Source organism: Agelaius tricolor, unplaced genomic scaffold, assembly GCF_023055355.1.
Source record: "Agelaius tricolor isolate 1412-34295 unplaced genomic scaffold, bAgeTri1.0.p SCAF_22, whole genome shotgun sequence".
NCBI lineage: Eukaryota > Metazoa > Chordata > Aves > Passeriformes > Icteridae > Agelaius > Agelaius tricolor.
Genome location: NW_027269282.1, coordinates 11,557,209 through 11,575,670, shown reverse-complemented (window position 1 = coordinate 11,575,670; position 18,462 = coordinate 11,557,209). Strand labels below are relative to the sequence as shown.

At 41.7% G+C, this 18,462-nt stretch overlaps 2 protein-coding genes across 4 annotated transcripts; one reads left to right on the top strand and one right to left on the bottom strand.

Annotated features, from left to right (window-relative positions):
• Positions 1 to 8: 8 nt before the first annotated feature.
• Positions 9 to 8,568, bottom strand: BCCIP (BRCA2 and CDKN1A interacting protein). The gene is made up of 7 exons (XM_071446054.1): positions 8,258 to 8,568; positions 5,929 to 6,003; positions 5,304 to 5,384; positions 4,495 to 4,587; positions 3,825 to 4,012; positions 2,482 to 2,659; positions 9 to 374 (listed from the first exon to the last, which is right to left on the bottom strand). Exons 1-7 carry the CDS (start codon positions 8,393 to 8,395, stop codon positions 204 to 206), a joined length of 924 nt encoding a protein of 307 aa, XP_071302155.1. The 5' UTR covers positions 8,396 to 8,568; the 3' UTR covers positions 9 to 203.
• A 13-nt stretch (positions 8,569 to 8,581) lies between these two features.
• Positions 8,582 to 18,265, top strand: UROS (uroporphyrinogen III synthase). 3 transcript variants are annotated; one of them, XM_071446055.1, is made up of 10 exons: positions 8,582 to 8,820; positions 10,121 to 10,210; positions 10,944 to 11,027; positions 11,379 to 11,475; positions 12,692 to 12,766; positions 13,235 to 13,309; positions 15,766 to 15,849; positions 16,150 to 16,235; positions 16,804 to 16,902; positions 17,517 to 18,265. In XM_071446055.1, the coding sequence occupies exons 2-10, from the start codon at positions 10,148 to 10,150 to the stop codon at positions 17,655 to 17,657; spliced, it is 804 nt and encodes a 267-aa protein (XP_071302156.1). In that variant the 5' UTR covers positions 8,582 to 8,820; positions 10,121 to 10,147; the 3' UTR covers positions 17,658 to 18,265. The 3 variants fall into 3 exon arrangements, with proteins under 3 accessions (XP_071302156.1, XP_071302157.1, XP_071302158.1); XM_071446056.1 differs by having other exon boundaries at positions 8,582 to 9,235; XM_071446057.1 differs by lacking the exon at positions 12,692 to 12,766.
• Positions 18,266 to 18,462: the final 197 nt, after the last annotated feature.

The following is an 18,462-nucleotide window of genomic DNA, read 5'->3' as shown; positions in this document are numbered from 1 at the left end:
TATTCAGGTTTTCTTTTGACACTGGTTTTTTATTGACTGCTTCATGATGATATCAAAGTAAAATAAGATGTAGTATTTAAAAATATTCATTTGGTGCTATTTTTGTTGGTACAAAACCGTTGACTCAACAGCAGTTCTGCAAATATTCTGAGCTCACAGTCCTGCATGGCTGCTCTGTAAAAACCTGGTGTTTGTAGGGGAGCTCAGAGGGAGAGATAATCTTTGAGTTTATCCATAATTCCATGGATTCCATCAGCTGGAACTACCATAACTGTCCTCAGAGGCTTCATGGGCACATCATCAAAGGACCATCTGCCACCCAGACAGGTGTCACTCTCCTCTTGCACAGAGTAGTTGAATTTCAGAAGGGCTTTCTAAACAACAGAAACAAAAGCATTCAAATTAAAATGTTTAATTAGCATGAAGATAATTCATCATCTAAACAAGGTGAAAATAATGAATCTGTTATGCCCATGCTTATTAAGAAGTTTTTTCCCTCTTGAAGTGTCCACCAAAAAGAACAACCAAAAAAATCCACTATCTGAAGTATTTTAAACAAACATTTTATTTTCACAGAATTTATATATTTCATATTAAATTCTATAATGATTGCTACCATTATAGTTTGGGATGAGAGAAATAACCTAGGAGGGAGGGCAAAAAAAAAATTTAAGAAAAAAAAAAATCCATGTTCTGAGGCTCTCCTACTTTCAGGGCCTACTCTTGAAACTGCCCCGAGTCCTAAAAATTAACAAATCTGTAAGAATATGAGAGGAATCAAATATGAAGGGGATGGACCCCAAATGAATCCTGAGGAGACTTTCAGAAAGGTCTTGGAAAGGTTCCATTTGGCTGAACAACTAGAAGATGTATTTATGCCTCTCCAAACAGGCAGGTGTCTGGAATGTGCATGGTTCCTTTCAGGGACCCCATACAGAAAGTCCCTTTCCATCAGCTTTCCTAGACAAAATTTCCTGGTCACAAAAATAACCTAATGAATGTTTCCAGCTCTCCCACAAGTCAGATGAAGAACTCCGAGCTGAACCATCAAGTAGAAAAACTTACCTGATTCCTTCCCTTTGAAGGAAAATCTAGATCCACTCTCCTTTTAGGTTTGCTCTCCACTAACAATACATCAAGGCTTTAAATCTCATTTTGGATGAATTCCCACGCTACCTGAGTGGCTTTGCTCAAGAACAATTGGAGCACCTTCAATCAATTGCAGGTCTGGTTAAAACTGATTTTCTGGTTCTAATTTTAAGGAACAGAATGAAGCCCAGGGCAGGGCCAAGTGCAGGAAAAGGCTTCTCTCAGTTTGATATGGCTCCAAGTGCCTCACCACATTTAATGCTATTTTATGGCAATCTAATTAACATTATGTGTGATCAGGGAGGACAGACACTCAGCACTAATTTAACATACATTATTAAGTACAGAGAGACATTTCATTTAATACCCTCCATAATGTTTAAAATGATTTTTTTTAAACACTGGAAAGACTGTTAAAAAGAAAAACATGCTCAGTTTCAGCTGGGAATTACTGGAGTTGAGATGAAAGCACACAATTAGCCTTTAATAATTAACAAAGCTGAGATAAATAAATACAAAATGGGTCTTCTACAACACAACAGCCATGGACACATGAGCTTCACAGGCTTCTCCCCTGCAGCTTCTCAATAACATTTTACACAGAGTTCAGCTTCAGCATTTTCAGCTGCTGTGGCAGGAACACAAAAACAAAATCCACAAGCTGCTATTGCACAGAGGCTGCAACACAATTCCTACAGCTACCAGTGAATTCCCCCACTTACATTGCTCTCACTCTCAAAAAATAAAATTACAGCCCTATCAGAGCCTCTGTCAGAATGATTACACACAGGAACCTTTGCCATTAACCACCCCATGCATGTGCAAGTCCTTTGCCCTGCAGGCACTGCCAGAAATGAAAAATAACAGCCTCTTGACAAAGTAATGATATTGTATAATAGTGGTTTTAAAGCTTTGGGAGCAAAAAAAAGAAGCCATGAAAAATTCTTTGCATTTCAAAGCACATCTTAAATTTAATTTCCTGCATTTTGCCCTCACCTGATCTGGCTTGGGACCAGCAGAATTGTGTGGCCAGGTTACCTTAGGAAATGGGAAGTAATATTTTCATCTCAGTGTTTCACCACTTTTCATTAATATACTTGCCCTGAGTAGAACAGAGACAGAAAAAGGAAGCAAGAGCCACCTCTTAGGATCTCCTTAAGTTTTTATTCTGAGCATTTTTTGCAAGTAACAGGTACCCATGAGGGAACAGATAAATCAATACACACAAAGAGCTTGACTGCTCCTCTCTCAACACTACTGCAAAACACCCTGGATTTAATTAAAAAATATGTGTGATCATCTTGCTAAAAGCTCCCCTTGAATTTAAGGTGAAACATCTCTTGTTGATATGTAAAGAAAAAAGAAGGGTTTTAAATTAAATACTCATGTTACCTCATGAAAGAATTCCTCCTCTGCATTTGCAAACATCAATTCCTCCTTTGGCTGATTCCTCCCTTCCTTCCTCTTAGAGCTGCTCTTTGTGGCTTCTGTAAAGGTCTTGCTGATGAGGAGGTAATAGTGGCACTTCCCACAGGGTTTGTTTGTCCTCTGTGCCTCAGTCAGCTCCTTCCTAAAGAGGAAGAAATGTTTACACAATTTAAATGCTAAACAAGCACATAACAAACCTCAGAATGTAGTGGTATAGAAAGGGTATTCAAATTGCAGCCTATTCTTTTCTGACTACCTCAGAAAATCAATTTTGCAGATGCATTCCTGGTACTTAAACATGCTATTTGTACTTTAAACTATAAAAATATGGATTTTTTTCCACAGCTCACAGGACAACCCTTTTATCCCAGAATTCTGTTCATGGTAATGTCTGTACAATGATTCTCAGTGCAACTCTCCTTAAAAATACATCACATTATCACTTCCTTGAGGACTGTAACTGAAAAGACAGAAAATATTCTTGCTCACCCCTGTGTTCAACATGTTGTCACTCCAAAACCTTAAGACAAAGAGGCTGAGATGTGAATTTGAGCTGTGACAAGTGCTGTATTTGTGGTGACCTCAATCTGACTTCTAATCTCATCTCGCATGAGAGGAAAGAAGGCAAAAATGAAAGAAGAAAAAAAGATGATCTCCATTCTGTTACTGGTTCCTTATCCAACAAAACTTCCTGGTTCCCTGTTCTCAGTGTGACACCAGAATAATGCCATGCTGTGTTTCAGTGGATTAATCCATTTACAGTCACCCAGCTTTTGATATAATCCATGAATTAGCAGAGATCAAGCAGCACTTCACCTGCTTTTTCATGACCTGAAACTAATCAAAACACTGCATATTTACATGGATCAAAACTACTTCACCTTTTAATTAAAATTCTGAGATTCCCTCAGTCCAAATCTCCCATTCCTGAACCAGCCATTGACACAGAAACACCCAAACTGCTAAAAGAGTTCTCATTTTTGAATTTTCCTAGATCAGTGTGAAAATAATCTGCAATACAAGGATAAACTGCAACACAGACACAGCTATTTCTGTAGAACAGCACATATTCTCAAATTGTGTTTGCTGTAGAATTTGAGAAAGTTTTGTATGTTTATAAAGATATAAAAATATTTTTAAATTAACTAAAGACCATATATATGAGATATTTATTTTGTTCATGCTTTACTCATATCTACAGCATCAACTGTCTTAACACAGCTCTATATACAGAAGAATTCTGAAAAATAGGAAGAAAAATACCATTCAGCATCATGCAAGAAAAAAAAAAATATAAACAAACTTACTGGAGCTGCTGGTGCATGGGCAGAGCAATCTGTGGGGGGACATTGATGAACCTTTCACTCAGGATGAGCCCCACAGGCTTTGTGCTGTCGTTGAGGAGTTTGCTCAGCTGCTCCAGCACCTGCTGCCCACAGCTCTGCTCACAGCGACTCAGGAGCAGCTCTTTGATTTGCTCAGCACACTGGGTGCCCTGCAAGCAAAGGTGCATTTCCTTTACCTGATACAGCAGCTGTTTACACAGGAAAACCCTCAATGTCACCTTGCAGGGAACTTCCTACAGGCCAGGTGGCAATTTCCCTCAGCAGCCTCTAAAGCACTGCACAGTTGCTGTGAAATCATTCTCCAGCCTAAAGCTGAGGGCAAACAAAGCTTGGGAAGTGATGGGAACAAGGAACTGCAAGAGCACAGCAAAACTCCAAACTGCAGAAGATCAGAGGGAGGAAATACAAGAGACTGACAGCTCATTTATGCTGGAATTACTAGGCCCAGTTTTAACTCTCTGTTCCATTCTCTGCTTCCCAAAAAAGCTAAGCCACTTCCAGTTTTATCACCCCAGTCCTCCAGAGTGGAATTCCAAATCCTGTCCAGCTGTCCAGACCTGTTACACAGGCTGCAGTCTCATTTACTACTGATGCTAACATTCATAACCAGATGTTACTGAGGAATACCAACCTTCCTTTCTGTTAAGTTCAAGCAGCTTATAAAACCAAATACTTCATCATCATCTTCTTCGTCATCAGAACTGTCTTCCTGCACTTCTGCTTGCTGTTGGATGAAAGGAAAAGCAACAGCTCATGCTGACATTCTATTTCCACTCTGTAGCAAAAGATGTTTTTCTTTGCAGGTGATATCAGCAGATGAAAACCATTGAGGAAATCTGCACAAACACACAGTGCACATTCTGCTGCACCACTGAGCACCTCAGTGTGCTCAGAGCCAGCTTAGAGAGGGCCAGGTCGTGCATCCTCCACAGCAGAGCCCTCTGAAAGGCACTGAAGGCTGATAGCCCACATTTAATAAGCAGCAGCTTGGCCCAGGGAATGGCAATATCTTCAACAAAACCAATTTCCTTCAGTTTCTAATGCAGTAAACCTGGAATGTCTGGACAAGCACAGAGCAGTGAAGCTTTGACAGGGAGGGGGACAAAGAGCTGTGTCTTTGTAGGAAAGTCACAAGCTCCTACCTCTTATGGAGATGGTAACAAACCTCTCCATTGCATTTTGAGCATTACTACACTGAAATTCAGGGGGGGAAAAGCTTTCCATATGTAAAAACAAACCAGCAATAACAACACATCAAATTCATTCTTTGCTTGAAAGAAGGCATGGAAAATTTCAGTTCCCATAGAAAAATTATTCTTAAAGCAGAAAAAGCAAGAAAGCACACAATAACAGACAGGATCCCCTTCTGAAATACAGAAATAATGTCATTTTAACAAAGAAAGCATTGTACTTCAATTACTACTATCATATCTGTCTTACCTTGATAATACTCCCAATATGGTTCTGTTGTATTAATATATCAGTTAATTCAGCAGTGTTAACAGCAGCTTTTAGAAACAACTGGAAGACAGAAAACAAGTATTACATTTCAGGCACTGAGAGTAACTCCTGGACCACTTAATAGAAAATAAAGTGAGATTTTTTTTTTTTTAATTTATCTTCCTTCATTATAATACTGCAAAAACTAACAATCAGCTGCTGGAGGTGCTTGCTCCTGCACCTTCCACATGCTGATATTTTCACATTGGTACCCTCTGGAGTTTGGTATGATCTGAAACTGTGGCTATTCCATCCCTGGAAGTGTCCAGGGTCAGGCTGGATGGAGCTTGGAGCCATCTGGGATAGTGGGAGGTGTCCCTGCCCATGGCAGGGGGTGGCACTGGATGGGCTTTAAGGTCCCTTCCAACCCAAACTACTCTGAGATTATCTAATAAAAGGAATATAAAAGTGATATATATATATATATATAAAATATATATATATATATATAAATATATATATATATATAAATCAATACAGAGAATGTGAACTGATGCCTTTGCACAACTCCTTAGATATTATTTATCAATGCAATATCAACCAAGCTGACAAGTAGCCACAGTACCTGCTGTAGCAACTTCTTTATCCCATTATAGTCATTGTCTGATATGGAATGTGCTTCAAATTCAACATTCACTTCCTGTGGAGGAAAATAGAGAATATCACACACACTTGGCAAGAGGTTACATCAGAACAAAGCTAAACTGTAAGAAACTTGAAGACAAGTAATGGCAAAGAGCAGAAACAGAACTTATTTCCACCTTGCAGTAATCTCAGCAATTGCAATAATTTCTCCTGTGACCTTTAGAGAACATCTGTGAAGGTAACTTTTTAAAGCTGACCCACCAGTTGTGCCATGAACAAACCTTTAATGCTTTGCTCCTGCCATCTGGTTCACACAATTACAGCTGTTGTAGCCACAGGTTCTTCCTGCAGAGAGGCTTGACCCAGGAAATTAAACCCTGGCAACTTCAGCACTGGGGTCTAACACCTTAGTGCAGATTGCTGCAGACATTTAAATAATTACACCCAAACCCACACCCCTCCTATTTCCCCAAATCCTCCTGGCATCATTAATCCCACTGTGGAACTCTGCCCATGATGAGGCACTGCACAGCCACAATGGGAACTGCTGCTTCTCCTTCCAGAACAAATGCTGTGTGTCTACCAACATTTTTATTGGCATTCAAATTTAATAGTCAACCTGCCAAGGTTACTCTGCCCACCTATTCCACTGTTCAAGATCATTCAACTTTTAATTGCCAGTTTCAATTACACCTTCTGAATAACCTCAACAACTCTGCCTTACTTTTGCCCACTATTCAGCCTCAGAACTCTCTCCAGTCCCACATGGAGGTCATGGCCTTTGCTGTCCACTGGAAGAACAGTGTTAAAGACCTGTTTGCAATGTAGAAAACAGGCACACGATCCCTTGGAAGCCAATAAAATTCAGGAGGCACTGGCACAGGCTGCCCCTGGATCCCTGCAAGTGCCCCAGGCCAGGCTGGACAGGGCTTGGAAAACCCCGGGACAGCAGAAGGTGTCCCTGCCATGGCAGGGGGTGGAACTGGATGGGCTTTCATGTCCTTTCCAAACCAAACTACACTGGGATTCTACAATAAAAGGAAGCAAATCTATTTTTATAACAATAAAACATAGCAGAAAATAATAAAAGAGCTAATGCTCTGTGCTGACAGCACCATTTCCAAGCAGCTGCCTCCAGCCCCACACCTGAGCAGACACACCAAAGGCCAGGGGGCTGTACAGCTGAGACCTCGGGGACCCAACACTTGAAAAACAGCGAAAAAATTAAAAACTTTCAACAACAACACAGCGAACACGCTTTGGGACGCGTTCCCTGCATTCCCTGCGCTGCCACAGGACACGCACCCAGCGCCGGCTGGGCCTGCCAGGGGCACAAACCCTTCCCAAGCCCTTCCCGAACATCCCTGACAATAATCCCTTCCCGAACATCTGACAAACCCTTCCCAAGCCCTTCCCCAGACTACCGGACAGTCCCTTCCCGAACATCCCTGACAAACCCTTCCCGAACATCTGACAAACCCTTCCCAAGCCCTTCCCGAACATCCCTGACAGACCCTTCCCGAACATCTGACAAACCCTTCCCAAGCCCTTCCCGAACATCCCTGACAAACCCTTCCCGAACATCTGACAAACCCTTCCCGAACATCTGACAAGCCCTTCCCAAGCCCTTCCCCAATAATCGTATTTTCAGGGAACCCCCGCCAAGGGGAGAGAAATGATGCTTCTGACTCCATCTTATCAGAAGGCTAATTAATTACTTTTTTATACTATATTATTCTGTATTAGGTTACACTATATTACATTACATCTAAACTGAATTTGCCAAGCACTCAACTCTGCACACACTGCACAGAACTCGTGACTGTCACCCTCAGTCCCGACACACACTCACACACACCTGGCCCCGATAGGCCAAGCAAACAAAACACCAAACAATCTCCACATTGCACTCTACTTTAGCACAAACACAGGCACTGCAAATTATAAGAAGTTTTTCCTTTCTCTGATGTTCAGAGAATGTGAAACCCAGAAGTATTCTTGGGAAGAATTGTGCTTTGTTTTTCTCTGTGAAGAGAAACGTGGCGACACCCGAACATCCTCTGACACCTTCCCAAGCCCTTCCCGAAATCCCCTGACAACCATCCCTTCCCAAGCCCTTCCTGAACATCCCCTGACAGTTTCTTACCGAATATCCCCTGACAAGAAGCCCTTCCCGAATATCCCCGGACAACAATCCCGTCCCGATCCCTTCCCGAATATCCCCGGACAACAATCCCTTCCCAATCCCATCCCGAACATCCCTGCCAACCCCACCCGTGCGGGAGCCCTGCGGGGCCGCTCCCGCTCACCTCAGCGATGGGCTCGTCCGATTCCGAGCACCCGGAGCTCTCGGAGCCGCTGTCGGAGCCCTCGGAGCTGCCGGAGCCGCTGTGGGATCCCTGCTCCCCGGCGGGGCCCCGCGCCCGGCGCTTGGCCGGCGTGGCCATGGCACGGAAGGGCGGTGTGGCCCCGGGATGTCGCCGAATGTCGCCGAATGTCGCGATAGAAGCGGCAGGCAGCGCCCGCTGAGCGCGGAGGGGCCCGGGCAGCCGCGGAGTCTGAAGGGGGAGGCGCGGCCCGCACCGCCCCCGTGCCCGCGATCCCGGATTTCCTCTCGGTGCTGTGGTGTCACTTCCTCGCGAAGGGAATCCCTTCACGGGAATGGCTGTCGGGGGGTAAATCCGCCTGCCCAGGGCGGTTTGCAGTCCCCGTCCCTGCAGGAAGGGCTGGAGGTGGCTCTCAGGGCTGGGGACGCGGCGGGGATCGGGCACTGCTCGGGCTCGGTGACCCCGGGGGCTTCCCCAGCCTCAGGGATCCTGTGCTTTAAAAGGAACAGAGAGTCTGAGCATCTCCGACATTAGCAAAAATCCCTGTAAGTAACAACCAGCGTTAGTGAAAATTGCCGATTAAAGCAGGAATCAGGCTGCTCGCTCTAAAAATCGTGTCCCGGCTTCCCCCGACCCAAATTCCCTGGATAATTCCAGGCAAACCGCACAGAAGGGTGACAGGGAGAGCACAGTAAGCACAACGTGATCCTGGGCTTTATAAAAAATGCCAGTCGGGAAAACGCGTTCAAACGCCCTGAACACTGAAGAAATGCTCATTAATGATCAAGCCTCGCTTATATGGAACGTGTTCCATTTAACGCTTTGTGTCTAATTAATGAAGAAATGAGCTGTTAATGAGGCCATGGGAAGAAGAGCAGTGGGCACTCGCTGGTGCCAGCCAGGAGAAATGCAAGGCACAGAGCCCTGGGATGTAATTCCAGCTTCATAAATGTGCTTCAAGTAAGCTCAGATTTTCATCTTCCCTTTAAAGCCTCAAACACATCTGTGGGGGGTTTTATTTTGGTTTGGTTTGGGGGTTTTGTTTGTTGGTCTTTCTGGTTTTGTTTTTTTTTTGTTTTGTTTTTTTTTAAAGCTGTGTTTGCTCTGGGAGCAATCAGGTCGTTGCCAAAATTTGAATGCTGATATCCAGGGAAAGAATTTAGAGGAAGGTGAATTTTCCTATGTGTGTGATCTGTCAGGAAAATACTACACTGGTAATTGGGGTAAATATGCACTTAGGGAGTGGATTTCTGTTTGTATTATTTGCTTATATGCTTATGTTTTGTAACTTTGAGTTTAGCACAAAGTTTGTAAGGAACTGAGAAGTCTCATCTTTTTTCTTCCATTTTTATGGCAGAATAGATATTTTCAGTCCTGTCTTGTTTCCTAGACTATCAGAGAAGACATATGAAAATTATCTATATTACTATAGATGTATTAATATAGACACACATATATTAAATAAAATCAATCTTTGCATACTCATGGGTGCATGGAAATTAACAGAATAAATAATCTTTTTGTAGATAGGAGCTGATTCAATTGCAGAACGTGGTGGGGTTGTAGGACCTGTTCCTGCTTTCACAAAATATTCTTTAAAATGTGTTCCCTTTGATGAGTTTGCCAGAGCCTCTCCTTTGAGCAGTGTTATCTAAAGGCAGCATATTATTTTCTGCCCTTATCAGGGTGGGTGTTCCTGCCTGGAGAATGCACAAATAACTGTTTACTCACTGTGTAAGAGCAGTACAACTGCTAGCAACCCCCTTCTTGGAGCTGCTAAAGTCACTGTTAGAGTCAAAAACTCCTCTAGATCCAACTAAGGTAAATTCCATTCTTGCATTTCAGGGTTCTGCTGTGCTTCCCTGGTGAACAATGAAGGTTCTGCTGCTGAAGGATCCCAAAGACAAAGATTCAGGACCAGATCCTTATACTGAAGTGAGTAAACGTTGAGAAAACTAAAAAACAAAAAGTGTCACTTCTTTATTAAATGTGAATGCAACTGTTTCAAACAGGGGCTTGATCAATATTAGAAGAGGGTGTCTGAAATTATGCTGGGAGAAAAAGTATCTTGGAAAACAGCCCTTCCTGCAACAAATTGTGTTAATTATGGGACATTTGTACTGAATTCATTGTAAGGCTCTTAGCAAAGTACTGATATTAAACCAGCTCCATTTGAATTAATTAGTATTGATATGTTTATTTGGACAGAATAAAGATAACAGAAATTCTTTGTGTTTTTACTGGGACTGTGATGTGAAATAGAGGTTACCTGTTGCTGGGGTCCCTTCTGCTCCTGCCCTGGGCCATGTGAGTAAATCTCACTGATAAGAGGAAGAATTCCTGATAAAGGAGGGTTATTTCTTCAGGAGAAACCCACTGACAGAATTACAGAAATGCACAGGAATATTCACAGAACTGGGTGGGCACTTCAGAGTTATGTGCTGGTGTCTCCTGTACCTCAGGAGGTCCCACAGCTGATTCTTTAGTTAAACATTGTAATATTAAATAATTAACAAATTCAAACTAGATTTACCAGGGAGAGGAAATAAAATGTCTTTTTATTTTGCTTTAGCAAGGAGAAATGCTTGTGCTGACTTAGTCAGCTCTTTGAAAAAGCAAAAATGCTGTTTGGAATTTATCCCAAGAGCTGCAAACCTTTTCTTGACAGGAATTAGGATCATACAACTTGGAAGCAACCTTGATCCCAGTTTTGTCATTTGAATTTACCTCTCTTGACAGCTTATTTGAGAAGGTAAGTTTGAAACTCTTTCAGTTACCTTATTTCCAACAGGATTTGGTTGCCAAGATCCCATTTAATCATTCTCTGTGTGGTACCTCTTTCTGTGTTGCCACAAACCAGCTCTGTACAGTAAAATTTCATGCACAGCATCAAGGAGCTTGCCCTTGCTTGTTAAAGAATTAAATTGGTCAGACAGAATCCACATTTAAATTGTAAATTGTCACAAGTGTTGGGGCATTTCAGGCACTCATTGAAGCTGTTCTGTTTGCCACAAGGTTATAAATAATTGATCAACTGATTTTTTTAAAATTAATTTATAATTTTTTTTTTTTTTTACTTCTTAAATTTACTGTTTCTAAATAGCTTTCCCATCCAGAGTGTTATGGAGGCCTAGTTTTTACCAGCCCAAGAGCATTAGAAGCCATCAAGATATGTTTAAAAGAGAAGAGTAAAAAGGAGGGTAAGTACATATTGATATTCCTTGGGCTTTTCTTCTTCTTGACAGTTTCTCTGTGTTTCTTATCTATGGAAAAGGTAACAGCATCTTGTGAAGTTTGGATTTTAATTAATTTTATTTCACCCACCAGTAGATATTCAGAGCATGGTTTTTTAAAGAAACCTGAATTTCATCATTCTTTTAGAATCATAAAGGGCTCATGCTACACTGAGCTTTTAAGGGTTGTGTTTTCACACTGGAAAATGAAGGAAAGGAGTTTTTGGTGCAAATTCCTAATTAGTGAGGGCTTTGCCAGCTCTGCTTCTCTCTTGCACAAGGGATTTTTGCTGCAGTGCCTGGTTTGCTTGCTGGCTGCCTTCCTCCCTTAAAGAGAAAATCATCTCATAGAGACTGGCCACCACTTCTGTGCCTGTAGAATTCATACGGAATGCTGCAGAAAAAGGGAGAAAAATTCTTGAATAAGAAATTTCTCAAGTGAATTCATTATGAGCTAAAAAACGGTGAGGAAGTGCTGAGGAATCAAAGCCAGGAGATGAGGGGTGAGGAAGAATCCTGCTAAATAGAAATACCCATCACAATGAAATGCCAAAGCCTTATAAACTCTTCCAAATTCTTATCTTGGGTGGTTCTGGCATGGAGTTTCTGCTTCACCTGCTCCCTTTTTGGGCTGTGGACAAATCAGTGTCCTGTGAGCAAGGTTACACCCTTAAATGTGTAAATGCACTGGGACCCTCAGCTAGGGTAGCATTTGCAGCAGCAGAGGACAATATATTAAGATTTTAGGTCAAAAGGAATCTCTAAATTCCATCCCTAACCTTGATTAGGACTTTTGGAAAATAAAGATTTTAATAATAAAAATGAGTCTGTAGTTCCTATTTGGGTTCCTCTCAAAGGCAATAAATCCTTGGGTTTTTACTTCTGATTTTTATTTTTACTGTTGTACTTTGTATTTCTTTTTTCACCCCCAGCAGTCCCAGAAAAAAACTCAGTGTCCTGTGCTGCTCTGGTGAAAACAAGACAATAAAAACCTTGGAGTATCTATTTTTGGTCCTTTAGGATTTGTACATCCAGGTTTGCTGAATGTGCAGTGGAATTTTAGCTATTATTATCATTTTGCTGCATTTGTGGATTAAAGAGGTCCAGATAGTTATTAAGCATTCACATTCTGTTAGCATGTGCTTAAATTGCATTTAATTTGGTATCATTTAATGTTTTTCAGCCTGGTCAAAATCTCTTAAACAAATGTGGAATATCAAACCAACATATGTGGTAGGAAAAGCCACAGCCTCTTTAGGTAAGCTGGGGTTTAAAAAAAGAAAAATTGGCTAAATCTGATTTGTAAGTACAATTTTTAGAGGAGGAGCTGCTCTTCAATGGTGCTGAGAAAGAAATTTAAGTTTTAAACTGGTAAATTTGGAAGAGTGGTAATTATGTAAATATTGGAATTATCCATGCTCCAGCCAAGGATATCCATGGATCTCATCCAGCCTCTGGATTTCTGCTGCTTTTGTTGTAATCTGATGGCCACTGCTTGAAAAATTGGGTCAAAACAGGAAAAAAACCCCTTTGTTCTTAATTTGAATGTGGTTTTGTCATTGCTTTTGGAAGTGAAATTGGATGAAAAGGATTCTAACCTTGCACACAATTTATTTGTGCACAAATTATTTGTGTGCCTCCCTTTCTATCCCAGGCTTCTGTGGCAGGAAATCTGAATTGTTCTCATTGTTTTCCATGGTTTTTTCTTTGCTGCTTTTGGTTCTAGTGGAAGAAATTGGTCTTGTTCCACAAGGAGAAATGGCTGGAAATGCTGAGAAATTAGCTGAATATATTTGTTCAAGTAAGTGGTTAAAATGTTGGAGTTAAATTAAAGTAATCTTAAATAAATTAAGGTCCCTTCCATCATTTCAGAATTTCCTTAAGGTAAAATCAAGTGCACAGTGAGACAAAAATACTTCAAAATACATTTACAAGATATTGATCTACATGTAATCTTAGATCCTCTAGTTAGTTAATAAATACTCTATGAGCCAGCAGGAAAAAAATTATTTTTACTGGAAGATCAGAGCTGTAATGATTGGAAATTGCTGCTGACTTCCCCCAAAATTACCTTGTGGTATCAGAGGGATCTGGTTTTCAGCACCAAAGCTGAGTGGATTTGAAGAAATTAAATTGATACTTTAAGTTTTGTTTAGCCATTTTGTTATGGTTAAATCTGTAACTCTTCTCAACCTATTATCAGATTATTGGGGAAATTTAATTTGCTGACTTCTTCTGCTTTTACTCTTAAGTTGTTAAAATTTCCAGTAGCAATAAGGAAAATTTTTAGACTTAGGAGCTTTTTATTTTTTCCAGTGGATGGCCCAGTAGGATCAGTGAATAAAAAGGAGTTTTTGTACAGATGTGAGAGCTGCTGAGCAAAGTCTGCCCAGCAGCAGAGATTTATAGGGAAAAGGAAAATGGGGTGGGAGCTGGAAAGGATTGTTTTTGCTGGCTCTCTAATTCACAGGCAAATAAAACACTTCAGCTCCAGGGAATATTTAATGATGAAAATGGGAGTTGCCAACACAAGATCAAATAATAAATTCTGAAAATTAAAAAATGCAACATGAATATGTCATGAGTGAAGAATAACCCATCCCCTCTGTTCTAATAGCAAATGTATTAAAGCAAAGAAAGGTTTCAGCTGATTTTTAGTGCTGGAAAATCAACTTCTGGGAGTGAATTAATATTTGCCAGGGATTTTTTTGAGCAGAAAGACAAGAGAAATACCTGTTTATTGTGTTGTATGAAGGTGAAAGAAAATTACCCAAGCAGTGAATTTCAGTCACTGGAGCCTGTTTGTTGTTGAGACACAGAAATATCCAAGGATTTATTGGGCTCTGCATATTTAAATGCTCACAGCTGATCAAGAGCTTTATATCAACCTTGGAAGTACAGATTAAATTATCTCATGTTCCCTATTATGTATAAATTCATTTTTGTTGGTGCATGAAGAAGTGAATTAAAAGAATAGCTCTGAATCTTCCTTGTATCATGAGGGGTTATTGCCAGAATAAAAATAAAAGCTGAAATAATGAGATTTTTTTTGTTGTCACCTTTCATGCTTTGGTAACACAAAGGGATTCAGTTTAAGGGATTGGGAAATAAAGGGATTTACTCCAAGGCAGTCTGGCTTTACTCTTCTCAAGGCAAATATTTGGCTACAGAAGCAGATCCCAGTCCTTGTTGTGTTGGTCAGGCCTACCAAGGAATTTTTCTGTGCCAAAAGAATTTGGTGTTTGCTTACAGGTGTCACACTGACTCTTCACACAACTGCCATGACTTGCAGGAGAATTGATGCTGGAACATTGCAGTTTCATCTAATTTTAAAATCTTTTTTACATTCTGAGCCAAGTTCATTCTTCCTCTAATTTTTAATTTTAATTTAAGAATCTCTGGTTTCTAATAAAACCTCAGTGTGCAGTCAGAGCACTCAGGTGTGTCTGGGTTCACTCCTACAGGGGTCTTCCCATTTGATTTTCACCCTGCTGCCCTTTTTGGTTTTTATCCCTGAAGAATGTTTGCTTGCATAAAGCAACAATCTCCTTCCAGCTCTTAAAAGCATTTCTTCTCTAGTAATTGTCTCTTAAAAATGTATTAACAAATCTGAATTAGTAATAAAATAATTTAATTTCTTTGGAAAGCTGAATGCAAAGCTGTATCAATCTGTGTAGAATTAAATCTTGACATTTTCTCTGTGTTTCTTATCAATAGAAAGGGTAAAAGCTCTGCAAAGCAAGTCTGCTGTTAAATTCCTAATTTGACAAAAGCAGGTGAGGATATCTACTCCCACCCCAGCAGTGCAACCAGAATCCTTTTTCCTTGGGGAATTAAGAAAATGCAATTGCAGATAGATCAAAACGTTTCCAGCACAGTATTGTCCTTTCTTTGTCTGCCTGAATATTCTTCTATAGAGAGCTCTGTCATTTATTGAGTGGGACAGATTTTAAATAGCAAATTGAGGCAGGTTGTGCTGAGGAGGAGATAAAGTGCACTTCTATTCCCCTTGCCCTTCTACAAAGGAAGTTATCTTTTTAGCCAAGATTTCAATTCTAGTTATGGAACATTTTTAATGTTCCTGCTAAGTAGCCTGTCCTGTGAATTGGGGCTGCAGATGTTTTCAGTTACCTCAGAGCTGTGTCTGTGGTGAGGCATTTGATAAATCAGCATTTGATACCTTTAAAATGTATTCAATCACATTTACTCTTTATTAAAGGCCTGAGTTAATTAAAGTTCTTGTTTGTGTGTTTACAGGAGAGAAACCCAATTCCTCAGCTCTCCTATTTCCTTGTGGAGCCCTGAAAAGAGAAGTACTTCCTACAATGCTTAGAGAAAAAGGTTGGACTTCCCCTGGAGACCCATTTTAATTAGTCAGTGATGAGAAAAGTTGTATCTAATGCTTGTGAACCAAATTGGAAGAAGTAAAAGTGGAACTTGCTGAGGAGAGGACAGGAGTAAACACTGGGAGCTTGGATGGCTGCCCACAGCTCTGGGACCTGCAAATCCTTCCCAGAACTTTCATGTGTCTTTTTAGCCTGAAATAGTTACACTTCAGTGCAGTTAGGATGTTGTGAGTGCTGAACTGAAATAATAGAAATTAATGAATGAATTAATTATGACTGCATGTCCTGATTGCAGGCATACCCCTGGAAAGCCTCACTGTGTATCAAACAGCCCAGCACCCTGACCTGCAGGAATCTTTGAGCAGTTACTTCTCCCAACAGGTACTGGACACTGAGGTGGTTTGGGATTTTCTGAGGGAGGTGACAATGCCTCCCAGAATATTCCTGGTTTTGAAGTAGTGTAACTGAAATACCACTGGGAATCTTTGCTGTGCATCACAAATCAGAATCCAGGAGTTATCTGCCCTGCATAGTTTGTGTAAAAGTAAATCATTGCTTTTCATTTTTCAAGATTGGCCTACTGGTTTTCCATGTTAGGAGCCTCCATCATAGAATTACAGAATCATGGAATGGTTTGGCTGGGAAGGGAACTTAGAGCTCATCCAGTGCCCCCCCAGCCATGGCAGGGACACCTCCCACTGTCCCAGGTGCTCCCAGCCCCAGTGTCCAGCCTGGCCTTGGGCACTGCCAGGGATCCAGGGGCAGCCCCAGCTGCTCTGGGCACCTGTGCCAGGGCCTTACACCCTCCCAGGGAACAATTCCTAATTCCCCAAATCCCATCCATCCCTGCCCTCTGGGCTAAAGCCATTCCCTGTGTGCTGTGCCCATGTGCCAAGGCACTGGCACACTGCTGGAGTGAGCTGTGCCAGCCTCTGCTTCTCTCACCCAGGGGATCCCTGCCAGCATCGTCTTCTTCAGCCCCTCTGGTGTCAAATTCTGCCTCCAGCACATCCAGAAGCTTTCAGGGGATTTGATCAACCAAGTCAAGGTATCTTCTCTTACAAATGCTGGAATACGAGAGGCAGTAAATTTGGGGTGGGCAAATGAGATAGAAAGGCTGTAGCAAACACTGCAAACCTTATCTTTGGTTTGTGTTTATTTCTCTGAAGAAAACCCCAGTTTATAACAAATACAAATTATATTATACAGAATTTTAGAATCCCAGAAAGGGTTGGGTTGGAAGGGACCTTAAAACCCATCTTGTTCCAGCCCCTTGCTATAGGCAGGGACACCTTCCCCTACACCAGGTTGCTCCAACCCCATCCAACCTGGCCTTGGGTGGATTTTAAAAAAGAAATTGTTTTCACCTGGAATGTTTTCCCCATCCAATTCCCCCATCTCCACTGGGATAGACTTCATTTTCCCTGAGTGATCCATGGTGTGAGGAGTTGTTGCTTGCAGCAGGCTGCACCTGATTAAAATTCCTCTCACTTTTCCCTGTTCCGTGGGACTCGGAGCTTTCAGTGTTTGTAACGGCGAGATAAATACTCATGTTTCTGAGTCCCTGCTAAGCAGCTCCATCGATAGGTGCCTTTTAATGCTGCAAATCTTCAGCCTGAGCTGGGAGAGCTGGGCCCTGACAGTGCAGTGTTGTCCCTGCAGTTTGCTGCCATCGGCCCCAGCACAGCAAAGGCCCTGCGAGATGCCGGCGTCGCCGTGAGCTGCACTGCAGGGAGCCCCACGGCCCAGGACCTGGCTGCTGCCATCCACACAGCCCTGCAGCCACCAAACTGCTCCCTCTGACAGCCCAGCCTGCCCAGCAAGCACTCCAGGAGGGCTTTTGCAGTCTGCAGACCCGTGGGTTTTGGGATTATGAAGCACTGTCCTGGTCAGGGATGGGTGTGAGAAGGTTGCACTTCAATATCTTAAGAAATCTGGGATCTGTCCAGCATCCTTAAAGCATCCAGCTCTTCCCTTTCCTCCTGTGTGCACTGTGAATATTTCATCCTTGACAAGCAGCTGTGAACACTGAGATTCTGCAATCAGCCCCACACCTCACCTCAGGTATCCCCCAGCACACAGCTCAGGTTGGATTTCTCTGTATGATCAGTTTTATTTGCACATCTTCTTTTGTAGAAAAAAACCCCATATTCCAATGAAGTGTTTTCTTTTGTAAACTTGTTTGCTTGTTGTTCTGCTTTTCAAACATTTGTATAAAATGTTAATTGTAGATTTTTAGTGGAACAGGAGGATTCTTGCTGTGAAGTTGCTCTGTGTGGGGCTGTTGTCAGTTCAGGTCAGCTCTTGCCCCTTGTTACCCTAACAGGGTCTTCAAAATTAGCTTTTGGTTTCTGTTCCTGTAATGAAGGATTTATGAACAGGGAAATAAACTGGCTTATCAGAGTTAATAATGGTGTTGGAGTTGTCTGTTCTGGATGTGGTTTATGCTTTAATTGTTTATCTCTGGAAGGGGAAAAATAATCCTATTTAGCACTAACACTCCCTCCAGCTAATGCCAAGGGTTTCACAGGAGATTTGAATCATAATATACTCATTTATAATCCTCCTGAAAGTCATTTGTGCTGTTAGCACAGTGCTGAGGTTCCTG